The following is a 13,951-nucleotide window of genomic DNA, read 5'->3' as shown; positions in this document are numbered from 1 at the left end:
AATAACAGGTTTTAATCAGAGCATAAAAATAGAATTAACAGCCCTTACCAGTTTGGCTCAGCAGTTAGAGTGTTGGCCCATGGACCCAAAGAGTCACGGGTTCAATTTCTGTCAAGGCACGTACCTCGGTTGCGGTTCATCCTCGACCCTGATTGGGGTTGTGTGGAAGGCAGCCAGTCAATGTGTCTCTATTGCATCGATGTTTTTCTCTCTCTCCCTCCTGCCCTCCCACTCTATCTAAAGATAAATGGAATAAAAGTATCCTCGGGTGAGGATTTAAAAAGAAAACAGTAGAGTTAACACTCAAAAATTCATAATGTAATCCATCATACCAACAGACTAAATACTAAGAAAAATCATAAGATCATATCAGTTGATACAAAAAAGGGATTTGAGAAAATCCAACTCCCATTTATGATAAAATCTCTCATCAAGTTAATAATAGAAGAAGAGAATTACCTCAAGTAGATAAAAAGCACTTAAAAAATTTCTACATAAAATACCATACTTAATGGTGAAAGCCTGGATGCTTTCTAAGATCAGAAACAAGGCAAGAATGTCCACTCTCATTACTATTATTTCGCATATTTAGACTGGAAGTTCCAGTCACTACAATAAAGCAAGAAAAACACATGTAAATCATGCAGATTGGATAAAGAATAAATAAAATTGCCTTGGCCAGTTTGCTCAGCAGTAAGAATGTTGGCCCACCTGTGGACCAAAGAGCCTCAGGTTCAATTCCTTACCTTGGTTGCAGATTTGATCCCAGCCCCAGTGGGGGTTGTATGGGAGGCAACCAATTGACATCTCTCTCTCACATCAGTGTTTCTCTCTCTCTCTCTCTCTCTCTCTCTCTCTCTCTCTCTCTCTCTCTCTCTCTTCCTCCCAGTCTATCTAAAAAAAATAAAATAGTTAAAAAAAATCTTTGAGTGAGGATTAAAATAAAAGAATAAATAAGATTATAGTTGTAGATAACATGACTGTCAACATAAAAAAACCAAAGGACTCTACAAATAAACTCCTAGAAATAAATAACTATGTTCATTAAGACTGAAGGATACATAAACCAGTCAGAGAAAGATAAATATCACATGATCTCACTTATTTGTGGAATATAATGAACAAAATAGACCCAGAGACATAGAAGTAGGGATCAGACAGACAAACCTCAGACATGGTGAGGGGAGTGAGAAGAGATAAACCAAAGAACTTATATGCATGTATGCATAACCAATGGACATAGACAACAATCCTATGGAGGGGGGGGTGGGCAAGAGTGGGGAAGAGGGTGTCAATGGGGAAAAAGAAGAAACATCTATAATAAAAATAAATTAATAGAGCCCTGGCCGGTTTGGCTCAGCGGTTGGAGCGTTGGCCTGCAGTCTGGAGAGACTGGGTTCAGTTCCCGCTAAGGGCATGTACCTCAGTTGCAGTTTGTCCCCGGCCCTGGTTGGTTGTGCGGGTGGCAGCCACTCGATGTGTCCCTTTCACATTAATGTTTCTCTCTCTCTCTCCCTCCCACTTTATCTGAATAAAAAATGGAAAAATGTCCTCAGGTGAGGATAAAATAATAATAAATTAATTAATAGAATAAAATAAAGTGCAAAAAAAAAGAATTGCAGGAAAAAAATGGTTGCAGGATATAAAATCAATATACAAAAATCAATCAGATTTTTTTGTTGTTAATCTTCACCCAAGGATATTTTCCATTGATTTTTAGAGAGTGAAAGGAAGGAAGGAAGGAGGGGGGGGAGAAACATCCATGTAAGAGAGAGACATCAGTTGATTGCCTCCTACACAACCCCAACCGGAGCCAGGAATCGAACCCAAAACTGAGGGACATGACCTTGACCCAGACTTGAACCTGAGACTCTTTGGTCCAAGGGTTGATGCTCTAACCACTAAGCAAAACTGGCCAGGGTTAGGGCCACATTTCTTTATAATATAATGAACATGTGGAAACTGAAATTAAAAATTTAATGATATCATTTACAATCCAAAGAAAATGAAATCTTTATGTACACATATTTAACAGAACAAATACAGAATATATATACTGAAAATTATCGAGTGCTGATGAAAGAATTCAAGGATACAGCCTTTCAACAATTGACTCTGGAACAACTGGTATTCCTAGACCAAAAAATAAACTTCAACCTAAACCTCATGTCTTACACAAAAATTAACTCAAAATGTATCATGAACTTAAATATTTAACATAGAACTATGGACCTTTTAAAAATAACATAGAGCCCTGGCCGGTTTGGCTCAGCGGTTAGAGCGTCGACCTGCGGTCCTGAGAGACCCGGGTTCGGTTCCCGCTAAGGGTGCGTACCTCGGTTGCAGTTTGTCCCCGGCCCTGGTCGGTCGTGCGGGTGGCAGCCACTCGATGTGTCCCTTTCACATCAATGTTTCTCTCTCTCTCTCTCTCTGGTCCTCTCTCTCCCTCCCACTCTACCTGAACAAAAAATGGGAAAGTGTCCTCGGGTGAGGATAAAAAAATAAATAACATAGAAGTGAAAAAACGCGGTATCGCATCCTCCCACAACCACATCAAAGTTACAACTAAACTACAGAACCATAGTTCAAAACAGCCTGAAATCAAGCTGAATGGAAGTCCTACAACTATGAAATAAGGAAGCAGCAGCGTTGAGACTGGTAGGAGGGGCGGAGGTGCAACAGGCTGGCCCCACACCCACAAGTGGCAGATAAAAATCAGGATGGTACCTCAGCTGGGAAGGTCCTCCCTGAGGATTGAGGGGTCCCTGTCCCACACCAGGGGCCCCGCTCAGGGTTCCAGTGCCAGGAAGAGAAGTGCCCATAACTTCTGGCTGGAAAAACCAGAGGGAACTGAGGCTCAGGGAAGCTGAGGCAGCTGGAGCCCCAGGCAGCTCCTCTTAAAGGGCCCACACAGGGACTTACTCGGACTCACTCCCTCTAAGCTTGGAGGGGAGGCAGCTCAAGGGGCGCCAGAGACACACAGGGAAGAACTGTTTGGCATTGGAGCAAGGGCTGGAGAGTGGGCTTCCTCTGGGACAAACGTGCTGTCAGAGGCTTTTGTTCTTTGGTGAGCCCTTCCCTGGGGCAGCAGAGAGCCTCCATATCTGGGACTCCAGCAACCTGGCTCACACTGGTTGCCCCGCCCTGGTGATTCCCTGAGGCCCTGCCCTACCCAACTTTCAGGTCCATCCAAGCTGTTGCCAGTTGTTTAACTGTAGGATTGGCCTGTCTTGGATCCTGCTTCAGGTTTGCCTAAATTCTTTCCAACAAGCAGCACCTGGTCTCAGCTAGCCCCATACCTCTCGTTAAGTAATACATAGAAACAAACAAAGAGGCAGCCAAAATGAGGAGACAAAGAAACAGGTTCCAAATGAAAGAACAGAACAAAACCCCAGGTAAAGAACTAAACGAAATGGAGAAAAGCAACCTAACAGATGCTGAATTCAAAATACTGCTTATAAGGATGCTCAATGAACTTAGTGAGGGCCTCAAGAGCATAAAAAAGGACCAGTCAGAAATGAAGGAGGCACTAACTGAAATAAAGAATAATTTACACAGATTCAACAATAGAGTAGGTAAAGCCAAGAAGCAAACCATCGATTTGGAATATAAGGAAGCAAAAAACACCCAATCAAAACAGCAAAAAGAAAAAAGAATCCAAAAAAGTGAGAATAGTGTAAGGAGCCTCTGGGACAACGTCACGTGTGCCAACATTCGCATCTTAGGGGTGCCAGAGGAGAAGAGAGAGAACAAGAAATCGAAAACCTATTTGAAACAATAATGGCAGAAAACTTTCCTAACTTGGTGAAGGAAACAGACATACAAGTCCAACCAAACAAGAGGAACCCCAAGAGGCCCACACCAAGACACATCATCATCAAAATGCAAAAGGTTCAAGACAAGGAGAGAATCTTTTTCTTTTTTTTTTATCTTCACCCGAGGACATTTTTCCATTTTTTGTTCAGATAGAGTGGGAAGGAGAGAGAGAGAAACATCAACGTGAAAGGGATACATTGAGTGGCTGCCACCCACATGACCAGCCAGGGCAGGGGACAAACTGCAACCGAGGAACATGCCCTTAGTGGGAACCAAACCCGGGTCTCTCTGGATCGCAGGTCAGTGCTCTAACCGCTGAGCCAAACTGGCCAGGGCCAAAGAGAGAATCTTAAAAGCAGCAAGAGAAAAACAGTTAGTTACCTACAAGGAAGTTCCCATAAGACTGTCAGCTGAAAGAAACTTTGCAGGCCAGAAGGGAGTGGCAAGAAATACTCAGAGTGATAAAAAGCAAGAATCTACAGCCAAGATTACTCTATCAAGATTACAAAGCTGTCATTTAGAATCGATGGCCATATAAAGAGTTTCCCAGACAAGGAAAAGCTAAAGGAGTTCATCACCACCAAACCATTATTATATGAAATATTGAAGGGTCTTCTTGAAGAAAAAGATAAAAAATATGAACAAACAAAATGGCAATGAATACATATCTATCGACAATTGAATCTACAAACAAAGTGAATAAGCAGGACAGAAACATTCTCATAGATATAGAGAACATTTTGTTGGTTGCCGATGGGAGGGGCGGATTGGTGAATGGGTGAAAAAGGTGAAGGGATTAAGAAGTACAAATTGGTTGCTAGACTGACAAACCTCAAAGAGAAGGGGGGTTGGGGAGTGGGAAGAAATAAACCAAAGAACTTATATGCATATATGCATAACCAATGAACACAGACAACAGTGTGAGAAAAGGCAGGAGAGGGGTGGGAATGGGGAGACGGGTGTCAGTGGGGGAAAAATGAGGAACATCTGTAATACATTCAACAATAAAGATTTTTTTTTAAAGTAAAAATAACAAAGGAGTGCCCTGGCCAGTGTGGCTCAGTAGTTGGAGTGTTGGCCCAAGGGCATATATATGGGTTGCAGGTTTGATCCCCAGCCGTGGTCAGGGGACATGTGGGAGGCAGCGAATTGATGTGTCTCTCTCATATAGTGTTCTTCCTCCCCTGCTCCCTCTACTTCTCCCCTTTCCCTCTCACCCCACCTCCCTCCCTCTCTTCCACTCTCTTTAAAAAGAAAAAAACAGCCCTGGCCGGTTTGCTCAGTGGTTAGAGCGTCGGCCTGCAGTCCAGAGAGACCCGGGTTTGGTTCCCGCTGAGGGCACGCATGCACCTCAGTTGCAGTTTGTCCCCGGCCCTAGTTGGGTCATGTGGGTGGCAACCACTCGATGTGTCCCTTTCACATCGATGTTTCTCTCTCTCTCTCTCCACCCCCCCTCTTTCTCCCACTCCATCTGAACAAAAAGTGGAAGAGTATCCCCTTGGGTGAGGATAAAAATAAAATAAAATAAAAACAATGAAGTTCACTGGTTCAATTCCTGGTCAGGGCATATACCCAGGCTGTGGGCCCAGTCCCCAGTGGGGGGCATCCAGGAGGCGGCCAATCAGTGTTCTCTCTCATCAGTGTTTCTATCTCTTCCTCTCCCTCTCCCTCTCTCTCTAAAGTCAGTAAAGAAAAAGAACATTTTTTTTTAAGTATCCTCAGATAAGGATTAACAAAAAGTAATAATAGTAGCCCTGGTTGGTAGGCGTAGTGGTTAGAACATCGGCCTGTGGACCAGAGTCGTGTGTTCGATTCCGGTGAAGGGCACATACCTCAGTTGCAGTTTGGTCCCAGGCCCCGGTTGGGGTCGTGTGGAAGGCCACTAATCGATGTGTCTTTCTCACATCGATGTTTTTCTCTCTCTTCTTCCCTCCCACTCTATCTGAACATAAATGGGAAAATATCCTTGGGTGAATATTTAAAATAAAATGAATAATAATAAAGATAACAGGAGAAAACCTTCAGAATATAAAAATTATTCAGGCAAAGAACTCATAGGCTTGACACCAAAACCACATTTCATCAAAGAAAAGTTGATTAATTGGACCTTATCAAAATTAAGAAATTTTACTATACAAAAGAGTATGTGAAGAAGATGAAAAGACAAGATTACAGAGTGGGAGAAAATGTTTGCTAACTATTTGATAAAGGACTATTATCTGAATATATAAAGAACTCTAAAAACTCAACAGTAGAAAAAATGTCTAATTAGAAAATGGGCTAAAGACATGACCAGACATTTCACTAAAGCAGATGTAGATGGCAAGCCATAAACGATGTTCAACATTATTAACATCAGGGAAATGCAAATTAAAACTTCAGTAAGAGCCCTGGCCGGTTTGGCTCAGCAGTTAGAATCTCAGCCCACAGGCTGGGGAGTCCCAGGTTCAATTGCCGCTAAGGGCACGTGCCTTGGTTGCACTTGGTCCCTGGCCCCAGTTAGGGTTGTGCGGGTGGCAGCCAATTGATGTGTCTCTCTCACATTGATGTTTCTCTCCCTCCCACTCTATCTGAAGATAAATGCAAAAAAAAAAAAATCCTTGAGTGAGGATAAAAAAATAAAAATTAAAAATAAAACTGCAGCCCTGGCCGGTTTGGCTCAGCGGTTAGAGCGTCGGCCTGCGGTACAGAGAGACCCGGGTTCGGTTCCCGCTAAGGGCATGTACCTCGGTTGCAGTTTGTCCTCGGCCCTGGTTGGTCGTGCGGGTGGCAGCCACTCGATGTGTCCCTTTCACATCAATGTTTCCCTCTCTCTCTCTTGCTCTCTCTCCCTCCCACTCTGTACAAAAGATGGAAAAGTGTCCTCGGATGAGGATTAAAAAATAAATTAATTAAATAAATAAATAAAATAAAACTGCAATAAGATATCACTACTCACATATTAGAATTACTAAAATAAAAAATAGAGATAACACTAAATGCTGGCTAGGATGTAGAGAAGCGTGAACACTGCTGGTAGAAATGTAAAATGGTACAAACACTCTGGAAAACAGTTTGGCGGTTTCTTATAAACTTGTAGTTACTATATGAACCAGTAATTGTGATCTTGTGATCTTGGGCATTTATTCCAGAAAAATAAAAATTAATGTTTACACAAAAACCTATATATACAAATGTTTATAGAACTTCATTCATAATAGCCAAAACACTCATACAGCCAGATATCCTTCAAAAGTAAATGGTTAAACTATTCTATACATATATATTTAATACTGTTTAGGAATAAAAGAAACAAATTATTGATACATGTAACAATTTAGATGAATCTCCAGGGAATTATGATGAGTAACAAAAACCAATCTCAAACAGTTACATACTATATGATTCCGTTTATATAAAACATGTTTGAAATTTTAGAAATTGAGAACAGATTAGTGGTTACCAGGGATTGAGGAGTGGGGGGGAGAGGAGGAAGGAAATGAGTGTGGTTATAAAAGGGATTCACTCAATGGAACTGTTCAAAATCTTGACTGGTGGCGGGTCTATGACATACATGCAATGAAATTGTGTAGAATATATACACGTACACAAATGAGAACAACTAAACCTGGGGCATTCTGAATAAGATCAGTGGCTTGTATCAATATGTTATCTGGTTGTGATACTGTATTATAGTATAGTTTTATAAAGTGCTATTTAAGAGGACACTATTTAAACCAAAAAACTTATATGCATGTATGCATAATCAGTGGACATAGACAACAATGCTAGGGGACGGGAGGGCGGGATGGAGACGAGGGATCTAGAGGGAAAAAGGAGAAACATCTATAACAAAAATAAATTAATAAAAATTGGAGGGAAAAAAAAAGGACACTAAGAGTCCTCATGGGATTTCTCTGTATTATTTCTTGTAACTGTATGTGAATCTATAATCATCTCAATAAAACTTTCAATTAAAAATTGCCCTGGCCAGTTTGGCTCAGCGGTTAGAGCATCGGCCCGCAGAGCAGAGAGACCCAGGTTTGGTTCCCACTAAGGGCACATACCTCGGTTGCAGTTTGTCCCCGGGCCCCTGTTGGGGTCATGTGAGTGGCAACCAGTTGATGTGTCACTCTCACATCAATGTTTCTCTCTCTCTCTCTCTTCCTCCCTCTCCTGCTCTGTCTGAAGATAAATGCAAAAATGTCCTCAGGTGAGGATCATAAATAAATAAATAATAAATTAAATAAAGTGCCCAGCTGGTGTGTCTCAGTGGTTGAGCGTTGACTCGTGCACCAAGAGGTCGCCGGTTCAATTCCTGCTCAGGGCACATGCCCAGGTTGTGAGTCAAATCCCCAGTGGGGGACATGTAGGAGGTGGCCAATCGATGTTCTCTCATCAATGTCTCTAGCTCTCTCTCCCTCTCCTTTCCTTTCTCTCTAAAATCAATAAAGAAAAAAAAAAGTTTTTTTAATAAATAACATATCCCTGGCCAGTTTGACTCAGCGGTTAGTGTTGGCTCATGGACCAGAGAGTCCCAGGTTCAGTTCCCGGTAAGGGCATGTACCTCTGTTGCAGTTTGTCCCCGGCTCTGGTTGGGGTCATGTGGGTGGCAACCACTCTATGTGTCTCTCTCACATCAATGTTTCTCTCTCTCTCTTCTTCCCTCTCTCCCTCCTGCTCTATCTGAAGATAATTGCAAAAATGTCCTCAGGTGAGGATTCAAAACAAACAAAAAAAATAAGAATAAAAATTAATAACATAAATATAGATAGGAATTATTTAGGAGGTATAGAGAACAACTGGCAGTGTTAAGGCTAGAAACAAAAGCCCTGATAGAACAGGTCATTTTATGATCAAATAAATGTTTAGTGTCTTCTCTAGCTGAACAGTTCTTAGAATTAAAAAAAATAAAAAGGATAAGTGAGTTTTTCATCTTTAAAATATATTAAGAACTATGAAACCTTTATAATTTTTTTTTTTTTTTTTATCCTCACCCAAGGACATTTTTCCATTTTTTGTTCAGGTAGAGTGGGGGGGGGAGAGAGAGAGAGAGAAACATCGATGTGAAGGAACATCGAGTGGCTGCCACCCGCACGACTGACCAGAGCCGGGGACAAACTGCAACCAAGGTACATGCCCTTAGCGGGAACCGAACCCGGGTCTCTCAGGACCGCAGGCTGGCGCTCTAACCGCTGAGCCAAACCGGCCAGGGCGAAACCTTTATAATTTAATGTCCAAGTATAGTCCAAAGAATTGTGTCCTTATCTTAAAGAAGATTGTCATCTTTGCATATATTATTTAAATATAGCAGTTGTTTAACAATGTAATACTGATTTTATACTGGAAAGTTGTAGTGTGAAAACCAATTCAGTGTTTGATACTGATGGAATCCTTAAGCCTGAGATCATAAAAACAGTTTTCCTCTTGAAGTGTGTAACCCGTCTTTATTTCTTTTGGCAGCTTCTGGGCTGGCTGGCTGAGAAACTACCAACTCTTCGTTCCACCCCCACAGACCTCATCCTGTGTGTTCCCCATCTCTACTCCTGCCTAGAGGATCGCAATGGAGATGTACGAAAGAAGGCCCAAGATGCCTTGCCATTCTTCATGATGCATTTAGGATATGAGAAAATGGCCAAGGCTACAGGGAAACTAAAGGTACTACTACTAATTGCTGCTGCTATTAAAAACCATCAAAAAAATATTGAACATGAATTTATATAGGCAAAAGATTATATTATCTCCTAGGAGTTTCTATTTGAAATCCCAGTGAAAGCAAAAATAAATATCAACATTGTAGAATTTATAAAGAACCTTCTGACTGCAGGGGTGAAAATGTGGCCTTCTAGAATGGTAGCTAATTTAGTGTGACTTCATAATGTGTGTGACTTCTCTTGTACTATGTACTTACTTTATTGTTATTTCAGAACTATGAGCTCAAAGATGTGTTTGATGGCAGATTTATTAGTAAGCATAATATGAGTATATCCTTTATGTCCTTTCACCTCTGTTATATTGTCTCCCTAGCCAACTTCTAAAGATCAGGTATTGGCCATGCTAGAGAAAGCCAAAGCTAACATGCCAGCCAAGCCTGCTGCTCCTGCTAAAGCAACTTCCAAACCAATGGGAGGGTCAGCTCCAGCCAAATTTCAGCCTGCCTCAGGTAACTCTATGTTGAGAGAGTTAAAGGGGAGAAAATAGCCCAAGAAAATCCAGCCTTCATTTTTTTATTTCATTCATACGTGTGTGTGTGTGTGTGTGTGTGTGATTGAGAGAGACAGAGAGAAACATCAGTGTGATAGAGCCACATCAACTGGTTGCCTCCATATCACACGACCCAACCAGGGCCAGGGACGAACCACAACCGGTGCCCTTGACTGGAATCATTGGTCCACGGACCAACGCTCTAACCGCTGAGCCAAACCGGCCAGAGTCCCTTTATTAACTGACGAAGAAACCCAAAAGGTTAAGTGACTTGCAAAAGGCCAGAAAGACAGCCAATCCAGAACCAGCAAAGGACTCCATTTACTTTTTTCCAAATAAGTTCTCCTTCCTCTGCACTGATCCATTCTAATATTTACTAATAATCTTTAAGGGAAATTAAAGATTGTTTTCTTCATCCTGATGTTAAATTTCCATCATGTAAAATAAAACTCTAAACTATAACCACTTATCTTCTAGACTTACTGCTTAAACAAAATAATGTTCTGTTTAGTGGGATAGAAATTGTTAATACTCCAAAGTCAGAAATTTTACAGTGTAAAATTGTTGGTATCAAAGTATATATATAATTATAACATTTATTGGAATCTTGTTATGTACTAAGTAACAAAAAGGTTTTTTTTAACTACTATTTAGAAAATGGTTTTAAAACTGCTGTTTATAGGTAAAGAAGATGTTTGTATATTTATTGATTTTTGAGGTTATACTTAAAGAGGAATTTAGAGAGAAAAAAGATTGGAAAAAAATATAATGAAAACACTTTATAAATGGATACATTTAAAACTGTAGGCTTTCTAATTATTGTATGTATATTTAACCTGGCCAGAATAAAGTGATTATTAGAAGTTTACATTTATAATACCTGCTTTTTTTCCTCAAAGCACCTGTTGAAGATTCTGTTTCCAGCACTATTGAACCCAAGCCTGATCAGAAAAAGGCCAGAGCTCTAGGAGTTTCCTCTAAAGCAAAGGTATGTTAACTCTGAATACTTAGATATAGAATTACTGTTAGGTGTGTTTTATACACTGAGTCATTCTACTAGGAAAGATCATATTATATATATTTTGAAAAAACATTACTACACTTGATACTATCAAATTTTAAAGTACTTATTTATATAAATTTCTGTGTCTTTTTTTTTTTTAAATATTTTTCTTGATTGATTTTAGAGAGGAAAGGAGAGAGAGAGATAGAAACATTGATGAGAGAGAACATTGATTGACTGCCTCCTGTATGCCGCCACTGGGGATTTTTTAATTTAATTAATTTATTATTATTATTTTTTAATTTATTTATTTTTGTTACAGATATTTCTCCTTTTTCCCCCACTGATTCCCCCCCACACACACTGGGGATTTGGCCCACAACCTGGGCATGTGCCCCAACCAGGAATCAAACCGGCGACTTCTTGATGCATGGGTCAATGCCCAACCACTGAGCCACACTGGCTGGGCTATGGCTCATTTTTTAGTAAGGCCCCAAAACAGACACATCCTGCTCTCCAGAGGTGCTGTCATGGTTTCTGTCATACAGATCTTTAGGGAAGATTTGCAGTAGTGAAGAAAGAAAAATCATATTAGCCCAGGCAGAAGAACCACTTAGGCTGACTTTGATTTGAGAAAAGGAAAGTAATCAATTTCCTTTAAATTTGTCACAGTCATCAGGTGTTCTGATTAGTGTCCCTGCATCAATGGGACTTATTTTGATGTATCACCAGTCTGTTTAGTATCTATGCAGAGTTGGACAGTGTAAAGAAATGTGTTCAAATGCTCAACTTGAAATATCTTCTGGGTGTCTTTTCATTTAATTTTTTTGAATCACAGCAAATTGTCATTAGTTTCTGTATCCAGATTCAGAGCTTGTCAGTATATTCAGAGTATTGATTATTTAATACTTCCAAAAGGAAAATTGCAGACTAAGTAATAAGTAGTAAATTAATAATAAATATAAATAGAGAAAACTGTCATTTAACTGCATATATCTGACAAAAAATATAAATGTTAGACTAGGACATTTTATTACCCAATACATTTATTATTCTGTGCTCATTATAGAATGGGTGCTCTGTGGCCATTAGTCTAAATATTATAATTATTTCTTTTCCTTCACTATGTGTGGGTCCTTTAACTCAGTGAGTTAATTTAAATGGGTAATTATCTTCTACACTATCCAATGAAGCTGTTTCTATTCCTGTCTTCCTCCCTGTCCTCATCTCAGATTTAACAAATGCTTATTTTAGTATTTTAATCACAAGTGCTTTGGAGTATTTTTGACTCTGTTCATAATGCCATACTTTTTTTTTTATCCTCACCCGAGGACATTTTTCCATTTTTTGTACAGATAGAGTGGGAGAGAGAGGAAGAGAGAGAGAGAGGGAAACATCGATGTGAAAGGGACACATCGAGTGGCTGCCACCTGCACGACCAACCAGGGCCGGGGACAAACTGCAACCAAGGCACATGCCCTTAGCAGGAACCGAACCCGGGTCTCTCCGGACCGCAGGCAGCCGCTCCAACCGCTGAGCCAAACCGGCCAGGGCCATAATGCCATACTTTTTATTTCAATCTTTTGCCGTTTATAAAGCAGTTTCACATAAATGACCTCATATTGTTTTGACTGAATGATTTTAGTGTTAAAAGTAGAAAGAAATTTTGCCCTACTAGAAATAGTGGACTCTTGCTACATTTATAATAATAATGGTTCCAGTAATGAAATTCAAATATTATCTTAAATATATACTGCATGTTCATTCTGTTCTTTTAATTTGATACAAAGATTCTACATCTTGGGTTATTTTTAAAAACCACTGTTGTAACTTAAGTATTTAAAATGTTTCTAGCAACTTTCTCAATAAACAGGTTCAGAGGGTCTCCAGTTATAGTCCTGTAATAGAGATAAATTTTATTTGGAGAGAAAAAGAAAAGCTTCTCAACTAAGTGAGGTGAAATGTGTGACTACCATCCCAAATGTCATTAATATGGAAAGCTATAAATGGTTTTGAAGATTTCAAGAAAGAAATATCTGATAGACAAAACTAGTCTGTGATCCAGACCAATTAATAGATAACAGAGCTTTTCCAACTACATTAGATGCCAATCCAAAGACTAACCAACAGTTATGTAGGAATGTTATTAGAAACATTTCTAGAAAACCTATACAGAAACATAATATATATGAGATTCAGTGGCTCAGCTGTTTCTTTCATGTGGAATATAATGTGGAGAGGTACCTCTGGTTTGTGTAGTTCCCTTTTACTTGTCAACAACATGGTTTGCCCAAGGAGCAGTAGTCTCTCTAACCAATATTCTCTGAACTGTGGCTGTAGAGTGCACAAGGAAAGAAAGTGCTGAGTAAAACCAGCTTAAAGGAGGATGAAGACAAATCCGGTCCTATTTTTATTGTTGTTCCAAATGGAAAGGAGCAAAGAATGAAAGATGAAAAGGGATTAAAGGTAAGAAAGGAATAAGACTCCTCAGGAATTTTTTGCTTATTTGTTTTTGTTTTGTTTTGTTCATGAATAATTTTACTATCTGAAATTCATATCTAATAAACTGAATCTTTTGTTTATAAATAATGTCTTATTTCTGTAAGACTAATTTATGGGAGCACTAATTCCTACAAAATAAACTAGAATGGAGCTATTACCTATTGTTCCTCCAAATAGAAATAGAAGTTGTTGTTGGTTTTTTCTTTTCTTTCTTTCTTTTTTTTAATCCTCTCCTGAGGATATTTTTCCATTGATTTTTAGATAGAGTGGAAGGGAGAGAGGGAGAGAGAGGAGAGAGAGAAATATCAAAGTGAGAGAGACACATAGATTGGTTGCCTCCTGAATGACCTTTACTGGGGCTAGGATCGAACTGAGCCAAACCAGCCAGGGCAGAAGTTGTTGTTTTAATCTTTAGAATCAAAGAATGGGAAGTATTCATTGCTTTTT

The 13,951-nt window shown here is 39.7% G+C and overlaps 1 protein-coding gene across 4 annotated transcripts in view; it reads left to right on the top strand.

The window, feature by feature from the left end:
• CKAP5 (cytoskeleton associated protein 5) overlaps positions 1–13,951 on the top strand; it is an 80,963-nt gene that overhangs the window by 39,856 nt on the left and 27,156 nt on the right. For all 4 annotated transcript variants that reach the window (XM_036257959.1, XM_036257957.1, XM_036257960.1 and 1 more), the window contains 4 exons: positions 9,259–9,453; positions 9,823–9,958; positions 10,899–10,987; positions 13,343–13,468. In XM_036257959.1, coding sequence (XP_036113852.1) covers positions 9,259–9,453; positions 9,823–9,958; positions 10,899–10,987; positions 13,343–13,468 — 546 coding nt within the window. The remainder of the gene's footprint in view (positions 1–9,258; positions 9,454–9,822; positions 9,959–10,898; positions 10,988–13,342; positions 13,469–13,951) is intronic.

This window comes from Molossus molossus, unplaced genomic scaffold (assembly GCF_014108415.1).
Source record: "Molossus molossus isolate mMolMol1 unplaced genomic scaffold, mMolMol1.p scaffold_m16_p_13, whole genome shotgun sequence".
In the NCBI taxonomy this organism is placed as follows: domain Eukaryota; kingdom Metazoa; phylum Chordata; class Mammalia; order Chiroptera; family Molossidae; genus Molossus; species Molossus molossus.
Note: the sequence above shows the minus strand (reverse complement) of the source record. Positions and strands in the feature narration are given on the sequence as shown.